We start from the raw sequence: 16,266 nt of genomic DNA on the forward strand, positions 1-16,266 counted from the left end.
AGAAACCAGAGAGCTATGACTGAAACTATCTGGCAGATATCCCATGAATGTGCTCAAAACAGAAATGCTGCAGAACTTCTGGTAAGTGATTTCCAACCAGAAGAAAAGCTCATACATAAATCCCAGAATCGAAGCAGACGGTGCCACACTACCCAAATAAAAAGTCCCCTGTATTTTCTGGTCTAAAGTCTTCCCTGCACACATACCTGCAATATTTGCTAAATAACCTATGCCAGCTTGTTGCAGGGGTGAATCTGAGGCTTAATAAAACAGTGCTGTATGAATAAGACCATCAGGCATACTCATCAAGCATGTCAGAGCTTTATCTTCATAGGAATACAGGACCAAAGAGGGCACATAGGACACTAAATCAAGTACCTCGCTACCACAGGCAACTCCATCATCTTATAAACTGAATAAACCCCACCTGAAACCAGCAAGGTTTTTGCTTTCAATAATTGTTTTCAAAATCTTGCTCATTCCTTACTTGCTCCGTAAGGTTTTGGAGGCTGGAAAAGATTGCAAGGCAATTCTCCAGTCCTGGGGGGACAGGCAGGGGACCCAACACTTCTCATCTACCGACTCTTCCCCTTCTGTGCTCACAGACGTGGAGAACACTTCTGAGGTTTAAGGCAGATCTGAGTAAGCCCACGCTGCCAAGCAAACCCAGTGAAGACAGACTAAATTTAAAATCCTAGGCTTTAATTAAACATCATCAAATTTCAAATGAGAAATCATGCTGTTCTGTAATTCCAGGTTACGTTAAACGGCCTGAGACAATCGCAGATTGGAAGCCAGCGCTGCACGGTAATTACTCTTCCAGAAATATGGCTTGCCTACCCACACTATTTAGCTCCGATTCTGCTTTCCAAAGACAGAGGCACTTTTCCACGCTGGAAATTTACAGCCTTCTTCCCTTGCAAATGTCATTGTTATTTTTCCCCCCTTAGCAATCTTGTCTCTTCTTATGGAGAAGAATTTCGGCAATATATTCAATCTGACACGAGCCAGGGACAACCTTCTGTAGCCCAGATCTTCCCCACACTTAGCATTTAAAAGGAAAACTGCCAGGGTGCAACGTTTCCAACAGCATCGAAGTTTAAAGATTTCAACTTGTGTAGGGACTGCTCCCTACCACCATGGACACACAACTGATAACACAGAGCTTGAAAAGCCACCCAAAAAGACACTCATTGTGCAAGAGACAAACACAGCATCCCATGCACATCAGAACTAATGGAGCCTGATTCCTTTAAATGAACAGCACTACGGTTGTGCAAATGCTTATTAGACTTCAGAGAATCCAGAGAGGAGTAAAGCCTGATGAAAGCTCAGCATTTATGTGCCATCTCCTTTATCATCAGTACGTTATTACCCAGGAGGGAACCCACATGGAGTGAAGCCTTGACTGAGGGCAAGACTCCCTGGTGCCTGCTCAGGCTCAGATTTCAGATCTATGATTTCCACTAGCTGAGGATTTTTGCATCTCCCCTTCTCTCCACAGGTTCTTTGATGTTGAACAAGGCATGAAGCTCCCGCAGCCTTATCTCACTGAGAGCGCTATCTGGTTTCCTCTCTGATAGCTGGATGCCTATCTTTGAGGAGCTTAAAGGAACTTAATATTTTATGACTGCTGTGGCTCTATCAAATGAGGGTGAAATTGGCCAACTGGTTCATATGTCACGGTTAGTGCCCCAGACACACAGGGACTGCAGAAAATCCATCAAAAACTGCACCCACAGATATTCTCTCTTTTTATGTGGACGTGAGGCTTGTGGTCACAAAGCAACTTACAGAGTGAAATGCAGCCCTGGGGAAAATTCCCTGTGAATTCAGCAGAGCCAGGATTTCACCCAATAACTAACTCACTCTCCATTTCACAACTAATTCACTCTCTTTTCCTGCTATACTACTTTTCCCTTCAGATGTCTGCACGGTCACTAGAGCAATTGCGAATTCTTTCATGGGCAAAACTTCTGCCCATGCTGAGGCAAATAAGGAGTAATTTCACTTAAAGTCAGTGGAGCTACCCCAGAGTAAATTTGGCAGTCAAAAGAGGAGAATCAGTTCCCTCGCCTTGTATTGCTGAGAGACATGGTAAACAGTACAGGCTTTTCATGCCTTGCCAAGAAGTGCCTGACCTGGAGTTTATGCAATGCAAGTGAAACAGACCCCTGAAGAATACAAAAAATAATGATTGTTTTATCTGGAGCTCCCTGAAAGAGGCAATTCTTTGCTTAAGGAGCTATGTGAAGCCTGAAGCCACTCTCGCTGTAAAATGGGGGGAAAAAGCATTAGAAACCAGAGAGTTTGCCCGGATGCAAAATCAGCACGAGAGAAAACTCAGTGCCCAGGGCCAATAGGAAAAAAGGGGGTTAGTCTACAATCTCCACCCACAGAGAAAGACAAGTGCATCTTTGTGTGTGATTAATCACTTCATAAGGCAAAGGATACTGTTGGAGTTTCTGCTTCTGGTTCATGGAGTTGCTGTGGGCTATGATTTTCCCAAGGCCGGAGATCCAGTGGTTGGCATCGTCCTCTGAGCTCGCAATGAGGTCCAGGGTTTTCCGCTGGTCTTTGAAAATGATGGAAAAGCAGCGATACTCTGGGACATCCTTGGCGTATTTTTCCATACCTTCTGTTTTATGGCCTGACCTCACATCCCGAATATCTTCAATGGAGACTGTGGAAAGAAAGCAGAGCCTGCTGTCAGCAGGGGTTCAGTCAGCCTTATCTCTACTGGGTGAGGGATATTAAGAAATTACTTTTTCTCCTTTTCCTGCAACCTCTGGAGGATTCCCTCCCCTTTTCCCCTTTCCCTAAACTAAGAAGGCTCAAATCAAAAGGAGCAGAAAGAGCAAGAAAATTTAAAAACAAAAACCCACCCAAAAAAACCAACCCGGCTTCTTTCCCCATATCCTTTATTTAACAAAGAAGCAGAATATGTACTAGGTGCCATATTGTGATATCATGTTTATGAAATAAAAAGCACTGCCAAAATTTGGTTCCAGTCCTTGGAGCATCCCCCATTTGATCTCTGCCCCAATCTGAGAGAGTGGGGAGAGTGGAGCTGTGCTCCAATGTGAACATCATTTCGCAGGAAAATGAGAGGCGACTTCAGTAAGAGCAGGGCAGGGATCAAAATAGTCATTCTTCAGTTTGAAAATAAGGTGAGAAGGTAAAATTTAAAATCCCATATACCCTTCTCAGTCATACTAGTGCAAATCAGGGAGGCAAAGACCAAAGCTTCAGAGCAGTTGGTGTCCGCTCTCTCATCCCTCACCCCTGTCAAGGGTAGACTCGATCCTCTTTGATGTTAGAAAGCAAAACACTACTTTCAAGACCATCCTTCCCCATTTCCATCTCTAACCTTCAGCTAGTGGAAATATGCCCTGAAGTAGCACCAACTTTGCAAAATGCACTCATGATGCAATCCAGAAAGAGCAGTGCATTCAAGAGACTACATTATTAAACAAATGTGAGTAATAGAGACCACCCCAACGTTGCCCCCAAGAGCATGCAGATGCCCTCAAACTGTGCTGAAATCAGGCAAGCTCCCAGCAGCATGCACAGGATCTTTTTGTCTTTCATGGAGTTGCTGGGCCTCTTAATACATCTCCAAAGGACAGAGAGGAAAGGGCAGAAACTGCTTATTTGATTGCAGAGAAACTTAACACTGAAGAAAGGCTAAATACATGCAACAGATGGCAAAATGTTTGCAGTGTTGGAATCCATAACTGAGAAAGTCTCATTGCATTTTCTTGGGTGGGAGACAGACCAGTTAACATGTTGTAAACATCTACCAATAACATCTCAAGGCACACATAGAAAACACACCTGAGAGATACTCAGCCATCTTCTATAACAAGCATGCCAAAAAATAGATAAAACCACAATAATTTGGGGAAAAAAAAATGGCTCAACCTCTCCTTACCTCAAAATGTAAAATATGGTTAAAAATTATTTCCTGTGTTGGCTTAACCTCTCCTTACCTTAAAAAGTAAAATATGGTTAAAAATTATTTCCTGTGTCACAGATGTGAGATCCATTTTATTTGTGCTTATCTTGAAAAGCAGTATGTGAGTGTAAAATATCCCCACTGTTTACCTGAATAGGAGAAACTTGCCTCTAAACATCAATGTTATCTGCTCCTTCATTTAAATTGGTAAAATTTCACCATTAAAGTGCCCTTCAAAGTCAACACTGCACAAAAACACAACTCAGCACCCAACCTGTATGTTTTTTAGCATGGTTGCCCTGCAATAATCCAAAATTCATCAGATGCTCTTTAGAGTTCGAAAACATTCCTTCTTTTCCCAAGACAGTCATGATAATGCTCAGCTGCTGGGGAAAAAAATAAAAACAAAAACAAACCAAAAAGAACCCAATACCCAAAGCTTCAGTCTTCAAAAATCAGTGACTTTCCAAAACCAACACTTGACATTGCTTTTAACTCCCAACACACATTGAGGTGGTCAAACATCTTCCACAGCACTTTGGTGGTTTGGTTCCCATACAAGAGCATACTGTGAGGACCTTCCTGGAGCTGGCAAAGCTCCTCCCTGACAATTATGAGCAATTATCTTTGTGTGGTCTTTTATTATCAAATCATAAAGGCCAACAGTCGATCAGTCAGAGGGGAGTGGAGGAGATGGTTGGGTTGGGATGGGCTTCTGTGGGTGTGGTCTTTTATTATCACATCGTAAAGGCCAACAGTCGATCAGTCAGAGGGCAGTGGAAGAGATGGTTGGGTTGGGATGGGCTTCTGTGGAATTACGTTATCTGGGCAATTTACCATAGAGTGAAAGTCTATGGTTTTGAGTGCTAAAAACATCCTTGAAAGAGAAGGGCTGCAATTCCCTTGCAGCTGGACTGTCTTTCTGGTGATTTTGCCCATTAACTAGGACATTGGGCAAAAAAAGCATCTTTAGGGACACAAATGTTCTGTCCTATTTAGACAAAACTTTAGGATAAATCATACCCTTAATCCATGGCTACAGTGGACCCCTGACCAAAAAAGGGAATTACATTATCTGGGCAATTTACCATAGAGTGAAAGTCTATGGTTTTGAGTGCTAAAACCACCCTTGAAAGAGAAGGGCTGCAATTCCCTTGCAGCTGGACTGTCTTTCTGGTGATTTTGCCCATTAACTAGGACATTGGGCAAAAAAAGCATCTTTAGGGACACAAATGTTCTGTCCTATTTAGACAAAACTTTAGGATAAATCATACCCTTAATCCATGGCTACAGTGGACCCCTGACCAAAAAAGAAGCCCAGGCTGAGCATCTCACATGCAGACGTGTGCCATGCAGATGTTTCAAAAGTAGGTGAATCTCGTCCACCCTCGCCTCTTCTCGTCATGGCTGTGTAAGTGGGAGGATCATCCCCATCAGGCAAATGACAGCGATTGTGCCTTAGGTAGAACTACACCCTTAACAGTAAAGGGTGAAGTTCTACCTAAAGGTAAAGGTATGCTATCATGTTTGGACAGATTCAGTTCAGTCAAAAAGTCTAAATTTTAGTTAGGCTCCTTTTCTAGCCAACGGGGGAAAAAAAAAGCATCTTTAGGAACACAAATGTTGTGTTCTATTTAGACAAAACTTTAGGATAAATCATACCCTTAATCCATGGCTACAGTGGACCCCTGACCAAAAAAGAAGCCCAGGCTGAGCATCTCACATGCAGACGTGTGCCATGCAGATGTTTCAAAAGTAGGTGAATCTCGTCCACCCTCGCCTCTTCTCGTCATGGCTGTGTAAGTGGGAGGATCATCCTGTTGTTCCTCATCACCTGCCAAATCCTCACCACGGCTTGGCTCATAAGAGTTATTGTCCCTTCAGAATGGCTAGCTAGTCTGCTTGTGCAATCAATCCCTAAACTTTGGGTTGGCAACAGCCTAGTGTTTCCAAGACTAGAAAATCTGATGTGAAATATTGGAAATTTAGAATGGATTCTTTGGAAACCATTACCTGGCAAAGTGAATCCACTGGAAAAGAGAGCTGTGTGGGAGGAAAAAAAAATCGAAAACCTGTGTCTGGAAGGGATGCCTTGATCTCTTTGGGGTATGCTGAGAAGAGGATGGTAGAGGGCACAGAGAACCTCAATGCAGAAAAGGTATAAGGAAAACTGAAGAACAGGATTGTTGTCTACTGTAGTCACACAAGAGACAAGGAGAGAAACTATCAACACAGGAACTCTTAAAAAAGCTGGGTAAGGGAGGGTACTTTTTAAAGCTTTCCATAGTTTGGTCATGTGTACTGCTTTCATCTATCATTAAAAAAGCTGAAGCCAAAGGAGTCGACCCAAACCATCTGCAAATGTTATCTCTTTTCTGGAAAATCTTAACCCAGCATGAGTACATTATCAGCTGCTCCCAGACAGTGAGCATACTGTATTAGCAATCCCAAACTAACTGTGTGCTCAGCTGAGCTATATGCAAGGAGAAATCAGAAATAACTGGGGGACAGAGATGTTTCACAGCAAAGGAACACTTAGAGCAAATGCCCATCAATCACGTATCCCTGCAGCCTCCCTGCTCCTTCCCCATCACACCACAGTGGGGAGGTAACCACAAGCAGAAGAGAACCTGGAAAGTTTGCATCTACTTCTCCTGAGTGTTTACGTCTGCCGAAGAGGTGGTTTGTGTAAAGCTCAAAACATGAAGCACAACACAAGGAAGCTTGTGTTCTTCCTGGCCTCCAGACATCAAGTCAACCAGGTTACATCCTGGTCAGTCTTCCTGGCTGCTGCCGATGCCGCTCGGCCAGTGCCACAGCCAAAGGCTCCCCACTGACATGGACATAAAACAGCGTTCCCTGGAGCCAGTGACACTACTCCTGTCTGAACTAGTCTCAGGGAGATGTTGAGAACCTTCTTTTTAATCCTCCTTTCAGTTTTCATCACTGGAAACTGCCCTTGTGTTTCTCCCATGGCATTTGCAAACAGGTATGAGTCAGACCTGCAGAATGCAAGAGGCCAGGTTTGACAGCCATGGTGTTTTCAAGCAAGCAACATGTATCCTTTGGGTGTCTCTTTTGATTTGGATTTCTCTCTTCATGGCTTTCAAGGAGCTTGCTGTTTCACTTGCAAGCTCTTCTGCTCACGCAGAAGGATGAAGAACACCTCTCAAAGGAAAACAAAAGCTGTGATTCACACTGATGTGCCTGTAATCAGAGTCAGGGAGTCTGCAAGTACCCAAGTCCAAAACAGTGACCCACAAAACCTTGGTGAGCGGGTGCAGGGCCTCACCTGTGCCTCTGCATGACGCAAAAGCTCCCTTGTGCCCCCAAAGTTAGTTTCTTCCTTCAAGTGGCCCTCCCTTCAGCAGGACCTGGTCTAGCCTGACCACCCACCACAAGGTATCCTCAGATGCACCCCATGGAAGGATACCAGTCCTACGTGCATGTGGAGAGGGAATGGCCATTTGTGTGAGAACCACTCCTGCAGAAGGGAGAGGGACACAAACTCCTTCTCCCCTTCACCCTAAAAACTGTAACCCCAGAGCTTTCAGTCTTCAGGAGTGCATCTGAGTCACATGTATGTCCTATAAGCCATTGGGCAGCCAAAAATACAAGTGTTGAGGAGCCGGAAGGACGAGCCTGACAAGGTGCCTAATGATTAGAGCACTTCTCTGAGACATGAGCCCTGGCCACTGGTCTCTCCATCTCTTCTCCAGACACTGTTCCTAAGGTGAAATGTCCAAACTGTGCTGGGAACGTGGAAGGTAATACACTTTGGTAATCCTAAAGAATAGAGGGGAAGGAGGAACTGAGGCAGAAAGCAACCACCCTTTGCCTTCCTCCTGTTTAAAAGGCAGCCCTTTGAGAGGAGATATTTTTTCAAGTGTCTTACACAAAAGAGAAAGAACAAGGCACTGAACCCCCATCTCCTGAAAACCTCTGGGCATGTGAAGGAGAAGGACCAAAACGCGCTTCTCCTTCCTTGTGCCTTTGCTGATAAAGAGGGAGAGGAGGGCCAATGTATAGAGACTTGGAGGCACTGCCAGAACACCTGGCCTTGAGTTACTCATGAGGGGAGGGGGCCAGTTTTTTCCACTCCAGGGGAAATACTCCTCAGATCCTTCCCTTCCCTTATCCCGCCTCCCCATCATTAGCAAGCGATCTCTGAGATGTGGCATTCAGTCACATTGAATTACATCCCACTCTAATTGTCTCAATAAGTCACTTCTGTTTACTGTCAGGAAATGCAGATGAGGAATGTACTCAGCTGTTAATAGCTCGCACCATATTTGCACACAATACTGCTGGGAGATCAGACCTTCACCAGCTGCAGCTCAGCCAGGCTGGCTCAGCATCTTGTCAAGAACAGATGAAAGCTGCTACCTGACCCCAGGACTGCTCTGCCAGCCAGGATGGCTACGGTGAGACCACGCGGACTTCACAACATACGGAGCACACGGGGCGAACGAGCACTGCCTGCTGCTTCCCTCTTTGCTTTCACCCCAGAAAAAGCAGTTCAGTTGATTTCAGTTTCACCACAGGCAGCTGGTGCTAATGGCCAAACGCTGCTGTGATCAGGACCTTTGTGATCAGCAGGAGCTGGAACACTGTCAGCTCCCTGGACAGAGAACACCAAAGGCCATCCATCACCCCCATCGCTGAGGGATGCTTTAACATACTGATTCAAGGAAGGGGTGAGCATCAGCCCCGCCGTGCTGTGCCTTCTGAGGCCTCACCACGCTGCTCTCTCACCTCCCTGTGCATGAATTACTGCAGGTCCCAGCTGCTGATTCCTCATCCCTTCTCTTGCCCTCTCCCTCTCCACTGACTTGCTCAGAACCTTGTTTTAACTTGAGCTCTGCTGCACTGCAGCCTGCCCTCTTTGCTGGTGCATGTCACCACCTGACAACCAGTGATCTACCACACACGTAATTTTACAGGTTATTTGGAAATACCTTTTAATACAAGACCTTTACCCAATCTTTCTGCCTGCCCACCACAGCTTGGGGCGCTGATGTAAATAGAGTGATTTGTATTTACATTCCTTCCACACATCACAACCAGGGCCCTGCAAACTATTTCTGTAACTAGTTCCTACTTCTCCTGCCATGACAGTGCTGCTAAATCTGGATCTAAGGCTCTCAACACGTCTGTCTTTGTGTTTAACATATGCTGTGGAGAATAAGGTCAATATTTGTCAGCACACTGCCTGTGATGAAAACGGTCCCAGCAACGCACGCGGTGGCCCAGTTCAAAATTAAATCGAAAAAGCAGGCAGCTCGGCATTTGAAATGACTTGTTTTATAGGTTGAGTGATTTTTGATAAAAACTAATGAGACCCACAGACAGACGGTTTTGTTTTCACAGCTGACGGCTGCCTTGCATAACACATTCACATCAGCAAATATTTTTCCAGGGACAAATACATGTCTGACCGTGAAGCAATGATTCCTAAAGAAACTGCCCAACCAGCTCCAGAAGGAAGGTGTCGGTGCAGTCAACTGCCTGCTGCGTGTATACGGGTTCCTGAGAGTTTCTGGTGACTTTAAGGCACTTCTCAGGAACAATATAAAGTTTTCACTTCTTGACTTGAGCAAGCACAGAGCACTGTCACGTCCTCTCTGTTCTTCTGCAAGCAAGTTCAGGGCATTAATTCAATGGAGACAATCGTTCATTCTTCCACAAAAATGGTACAGTATGTTCTTTGCATGGCATATAAAGGCCATTCTTAAATCTCACAGGAACTCAAAAATGAAGGAAAATGTTTTCTGCTGGACGCTGGTGGTAGGCTATAAACATAAAGCTTTTGTACTAAGTTTGAACCGTGCACAAATATCCTGTAATTGAGCTGGAAGTCAGAGGAACTGGAACAAATTCTGTGCATTTTTAATAGTAAGCATAATTAATCATTAGATCAAACTATCAATTCCTTTAAATAATAATACAATCATCACTTGCAACATTCAGTCATGCAAATGAATTTAGCTCACTTCTGTAAACTTTCCCAAAACTGAACCTTTTAACCAAAATACAGAAAAAAAACCCCAACAATAATAGTTTTTAAGTAAAGCTTTTGGCCAAAACCAGAAATATTTCAGCCAAAACTCCTAAAATTCTTTCTTGACTACACTGCTGGTGACTCAACGATGCACCCCTCGTGAGTCATCCTTGGTTGCAGTGTGTGAAGCTCGCTCACGGCTGTCATGGAAAACGTCATCTCCCTGAGCCTCCAGCAGAGGAGGAATGCAGGAGGCAGCAAAGCACCAGCTTCTCTGAGGCTCCAGTGGAGCACCCCTAAATCTAAACGACTCATTCAGTCTTTTCCTTCTGGCTTTCAATATTCTGCTTCTCCACCAAATGCTCAAAAGGATGTTCCACTGGAAAGTCTTCAACCATCCCTACAAATCCCCAAGTTCAGAGAGTTTTTTGAAGGGATTGAGCACAGCTTAAGTGAGCTCACGATAGGGATTTCAGCTTGTTTAAGAAAAGACTTTCAAAAATCGATTTCACTGAAAGCAGCCCATGCCTTTTTGCTCTTTTTGTGTGTGTGTGTGTGTAGCTGAGACCTGATATTTGACCACAGCTGTTACTGACAGGCTGCTGCTCTTTGAACACAACCCCTCTGCCTCCTTTGGCTCCCCTCGCTCCCACCAGGAGTGATGCTCAGGAGTGAACTGGCTCTGATTAACCTGGCTGTTTACCAGCCCCCTTGCACAAACCTTTTCTTTGTCCCCAAACTGTTAATCCTGCCACTTGAATCATGTTGCCTCAGCCCCAGGGAGAAAGCTGTCCCATGTGTAAAACCCTCATGGGCCAGAGAAGGATCCACCCTGACTGTGGCTCTACATAACGTTTAAGATAACACAGAGCAGCAGTGTGTTTATCGGCCCAGTACGCAGCTCAGACACAGGGTGTAGCAGATGATGGTGAAAAATGGATTTTTAAAGGTGCTTTTCTGCAGCCCTTTGTGCCCAGAACCGTTTCTGGTGGAGCTGAACAGAGAGTACGCACAGGACATAAAACATTTGTTGGAAAACTCAAGACTTCAGATGCTTCAAGGGTTCTTGAAAAAAACTGTTCCCTTGGGCTTAAATGGAACACAATAAAAAATAATGGATTATGGACAATAAGGCAAAAATGCACTAGGTTCTACCTGCATAGAAACCATATTGGAATGGCAGCCTATCCCCCAGAAAGCCCTGTGGGTAATACAGCTATCAAGATGGCATCCAATCTAAATTTCCAGTTGTTTAAAATAAAGACAACAAAGGAAGGTACTGGTTGTACCCCATTTATCTGATCCAGGCAACATCTGTGCCTGTGACAACCCTGATAGTTTGGGTTTTTTTAACTTCAAGCATCTGAGATTCTTCTGTCTAACCTTGGCAGTCCCCAGTTTTATCTACTAGACACCACCACACAATGGTTTACAAACAGCTTTTCTGCATGATTATAAGAACAATAACATGAATAACAGGAAACTGTCCAAACAAAACCATAACCCTTACCCTACCCAGACTTTGCTCCTCTGAGATGCCTTCATCTGCTTGCTCCCAGCAACGCTGCAGATAAGATTAGACCTGCTGCTAAAACCTCCCAGTTTCCATTCTGCTCATTCTTTTTCCTTCCTTAAAAAGGCAACTTATCTGCAGTTTTAGAAAGGCTTTGTAGTGGAGGGCAAAGACACTGTCTATTAACAAGGAAGGGTGACCCTCTGGAGAGACTGGCCTTGAAGTCCCTGATTTTGAGTATCAAATCATGACCCTGCACTCTTCCTCTGCTTTTTGACTGCCTACACTCAGTGAAGCAAATGAGAAGGAAGCTGTAGTGATAGAGCACAACTAGAGGACACTAACCAGGGGCAATCCCCTTTATACCTAAACCCAAAGCACCACAGTGAAGTTAAAAGCTCAAGAAAGAAACTCAAACCAAGCGACCACTCTGAAAACTTGGGAATGGAAGGTTTCAGAGGGCCAACAGAGTAGGAAGACATGAGAAAATGGATGTCCTTGGGGTTATGGTTGGGACTGGGCAGGCATGTCTCTTGTTGACTTTCAGGTTGAGGTGAATCCAGTTAAAAGCAGCCCCAAGGTGGCCCTCTGACCCTCCCAAAAGTTTGCGCCACAACCGCTGGCACAGCTTCACGTCCTCCCAGGACCGTGTGGGACACAGCCCACCCAAGCACCCTTGGTAGGTCACCCTGGCACCAGGCTGGGTGTATGGGTGCAAAGCCAGCCCTGCCAGAGCTTGCTTTTTCAGAGCAGCAAGGACAAGCTCTGCCTCAACTGCTTTGTTTCCCTTCCTGCTACCCCAATGACAAAAAAAAAGCAATCTTTCTCTGGGGAAAGGTGTGCACACATGGAGGCGTCACGGAGCATACGTGTGGGTGTGGGTTGGTGGGCAATATTGCTCCATCTTCACTTTGCACTGAGGACACTCCCAGGGCACAGCAAGCTCTTCTCCCTGCAGCGGCACTGCCTCTATCTCTAGCAGTGTGGCAACCTTGGTTGTGCCCAGTTAGACAAGTGTATCTTCAGTGCTGTAAACCCACACCCACGCAGACACACTCCCATCTGTACCCAACACCCAGCCCAAAGGACCTGATCTCGCTGCAGGGCTCTTATTGCAGCCCAGTATATATAAAAAAGTTCCAGTTGCGACAGCTCTCCGTGCTACTGCCCCAGCAACAGAGGCAATGGGTTCAATCACTGCTTCTCCAAGCAGACCTCAAGGTCCCTGGAGCCACAGCACGAGGACCCTCTCCCATTTACTTCAGAAGACCAGGTGTGGTCAGGACGGTTACTGGAGCTGCTCTCAGACCCCATAATTTGGAAACTGCCGGCTCAGAGGACAGGAAAGCAAGCTCTGAAACTCAGCCTTCTCAGCTCACGCCCTTGTTTGTTTTATAGCAAGACATTATCTGGGACAGATAATAGATGACAGAGCTCAGGAGAGCACGTATTCTTAGGAAGCAAATGTTCACTAGAGCCTCTGCATTTGTTGTTGTTGTTACCGTGGGTTATTGCATTGGTACCTAAACATCCCAGCTGAGCTCAGGACACTGCCACGCTGGGCATGAAAACACAGAGTAAGGGACAGCCTCTAATCCAAAGCCTTTTATAGTTAGAGAAAGAGAAACAAAATGTGTGGGCAAGGATGTAGAAAGAGAATGAAGAAGGTGCCCAAGGTCATGTGAGAAGAGTGTGGCAGTCAGGGTTACAAAACAAATCTATTTTGCCCTGCTACCCTACTCCTCCTACTGAAGACCTTATCACTACTTGTGGGAGGGGGGATCATTTGGAAGACTCACCCTTCATTTCATTAATTGTGACTGTTAACCAAAAAAATTGCGTAAATAACACAGACGGCACGTTCTACATTTCAACATGCCATAAAATATATTCCACATTATTCATTTATATCCTGGCTTTACAAGACTGTGATGATTAGTGACAGAGAAATATGTCAGAAAAATACCAAATGAGAAGAAAAAGCAGATCCCAAGGGATATCAACAGATACAAACTCTGCCTGATCCCATTTTGACGACACAATTGGGCTCCTGGGTGTTGCTGGCACAGAATGGTTTCCCCTTTGTCCATACAACAGTAAATGTCGTATCTGGATGTTTTTAAACGGGGCAGATCCTGAGTTTCCAAGATAAGGATGAGAACAAGCTTTCCTTCCCAGAGAGATCTGCCAGCCCTTGGACCTCCACATCTCTGTAGTTCCCATTTGAGGCTTAAAGGCCAGCTTTTCCAGGGGCTGCAGGCAGAAGAGAGGTGTCCTGGTAGAGCTCAGACCCACAGGCCAAGCACGGTCACACCACAGATGCTCAAGCCATGTCTCACACCAAGCATCAGGTCTCGGGCATCTGAATAACCTGAACTCTTGCTCTGGGGAAGAAACAAGGCAGGCAGGGCTGCTGAGCCCAGCACAGCCCACCCCACAGAAATTTTAAGTGGTAGCTCATGAGCTTGGGAAAATGTGGCCATTCCTGACACGGCAGATTCCTCCCAGCTGTCTCCAGAGCTGACAGCATCACTCGGTGTGTTTCAGGAGGTGTGAAGGATCCAAGCCTGACCTCCACACCTCAAACACTATGGTTCACCCCAAGCACCTCTGCCCACAGTGTCCTGTGCCTGTGATGAAGCAAACTTTACTTACAGATCTGTGATTCTGGAGACCTCAGCATCTTCTTTGATTCCTGCCATATGGTTTTGCAGTCCTCCTGGAGCTTATAAAACCGCTCCTTTCTCCAAGAGCCTGACTTCACTTTGAGCAGCTGGCTGCCTTTCAGGAGGAACTTCAGATCCTTGTCATCTTTCAGGCCTGCAGAGAAACAGCAGTGGTAATGTTGTTAAGACTCAACTAAAGAAATGATGCACATAGGGTCTTCCCTCCCACAGGACACTAATCTCAGACACAGACTGACCACTGCAGTGCAGCCAGGTCTGGGGAGGACAGCAGAGAAGAGACCCAGAAATCTGTCCTGCCACACTTTATGCTCACAGAAGAGGATGGAGCCTTCTAGATTTCTTAGATTGAGTCCAAAGACTTTTGTACTACAATTCTCAGGTGGTTTACAAACATAAAATATCTTCTTCTCAGCAAATACAGTCTAATGTTAGGATGCAAAAACAACAACAAAACCAGCAGCATAACAGCAAAAGCAGAGGAAAGTAAGTTGTATAACTTGCAATTGGAGTCTTGTCAGGAACTTTCAAGTGATTTCAAATCTATTCTGTGACAAAAAAACAGTAGTGATAATGTTGTTAAGAGTCAACTCAAGAAATGATGCACACAGGATCTTCCCTCCCACAGGACACTACTCTCAGACACAGACAGACCATTGCAGTGCAGCCAGGTCTGGGGAGGACAGCAGAGAAGAGACCCAGAAATGTGCCCTGCCACACTTTATGTTCACAGAAGAGGCTGGAGCCTTCTAGATTTCTTAGATTGAGTCCAAAGACTTTAGTACTACAATTTTCAGGTGGTTTACAAACATAAATATCTTCTTCTTAGCAAATATATTCTAACGTTAGGATGCAGAAACAACAACAAAACCAGCAACATAAAGCAAAAGCAGAGGAAAGTGAGTTGTATAACTTGTAATTGGAGTCTTGTCAGGAACTTTCAAGTGATGTACTACAATTCTCAGGTGGTTTACAAACATAAAATATCTTCTTCTCAGCAAATACAGTCTAATGTTAGGATGCAAAAACAACAACAAAACCAGCAGCATAACAGCAAAAGCAGAGGAAAGTAAGTTGTATAACTTGCAATTGGAGTCTTGTCAGGAACTTTCAAGTGATTTCAAATCTATTCTGTGACAAATTTCCTTTTTGGAAACAGGAATACACAAAGATATCTCTTTATCTTCTCCGGCAAGTAGTCCCCTCCTATCCACATGGGAATTTGGAAGATCAGTGTCATGCAGCCTAGGACTTACGCAGATAGGTTTGGTGACAGGCAGCATCACGTCAATAAGGTAGCAATAAGGTGGCCACCACGCTCTCCTCATTGCCCAGCTAGTATCCGAGAGGACCTTTGTCTTTCTTACCCTACTAGGCCACCACAATGTCAAGCAATAATAACCAGATCTTCTGGTTCCAGGAACTTCAGATTTCACATATCTTAGGCTAGATTCAGTAAGGCACTTGGACATCTAGCGAGCTACAGGCAGACTTTGAAAACAGATTTGGCACTCTACATGGTTTTAAATGTCTTAGCAGCGTATTGACTTCCACATACCTAAATACCTTAGAGAATCTGTCCTTCAAACCAACCATTAATTACAGAACTGGAGCGTGTGGGCTGGGGAGGGTGAGAGCATGAAACATGAGAAACACGTCCTGGGCTTTCTGTAATAAGCACCTTGCGTCTCTCTGACATTGCAGGAGAGGCTGCTTCAAAGCTGGTGAAACAGCATCTAACTCTGTAGTACTGACCAAGCACATCCCAACTCGATGGCATTTTTGCTAGCCTTGTCTTGACAGTGCAGACGAGGCTGTCACTGACAATCACTTGCCCACTTACAGCCACCTGATACTCTCATCATGGGAAATTTCCTAGTGCTACGTAAACATAACACAGGGTCGCACAAAGCAGAAATCCAAGTTAACTGATTTATGCAATAACATTTATATTGCAGCTTGGTATTCCCCTGTGACATTGGGCTCATTCTTCTCTGGAAGACACAGATGCCTTGAACTGTTGTTTTTCAAACAGGGCAAGGCAATAAAGTACCGAGCATCACATCAGGCCTGCTTGAAAAACAAAACCAGCAGGAGATCCAAGTGACCC

General features: G+C 45.0%; 1 protein-coding gene across 3 annotated transcripts in view; it reads right to left on the minus strand.

The window, feature by feature from the left end:
- The window catches only part of PLCD1 (phospholipase C delta 1), a 73,474-nt gene that overhangs the window by 43,381 nt on the left and 13,827 nt on the right, over positions 1–16,266 (minus strand). For all 3 annotated transcript variants that reach the window (XM_014945139.1, XM_014945140.1, XM_014945138.1), the window contains exons 2-3: positions 14,128–14,292; positions 2,455–2,683 (exon numbers count right to left, since the gene is read on the minus strand). In XM_014945139.1, coding sequence (XP_014800625.1) covers positions 2,455–2,683; positions 14,128–14,292 — 394 coding nt within the window. The remainder of the gene's footprint in view (positions 1–2,454; positions 2,684–14,127; positions 14,293–16,266) is intronic.

This window comes from Calidris pugnax, unplaced genomic scaffold (genome assembly GCF_001431845.1).
Source record: "Calidris pugnax isolate Ruff unplaced genomic scaffold, ASM143184v1 scaffold54, whole genome shotgun sequence".
Taxonomy (NCBI): Eukaryota; Metazoa; Chordata; class Aves; order Charadriiformes; family Scolopacidae; genus Calidris; species Calidris pugnax.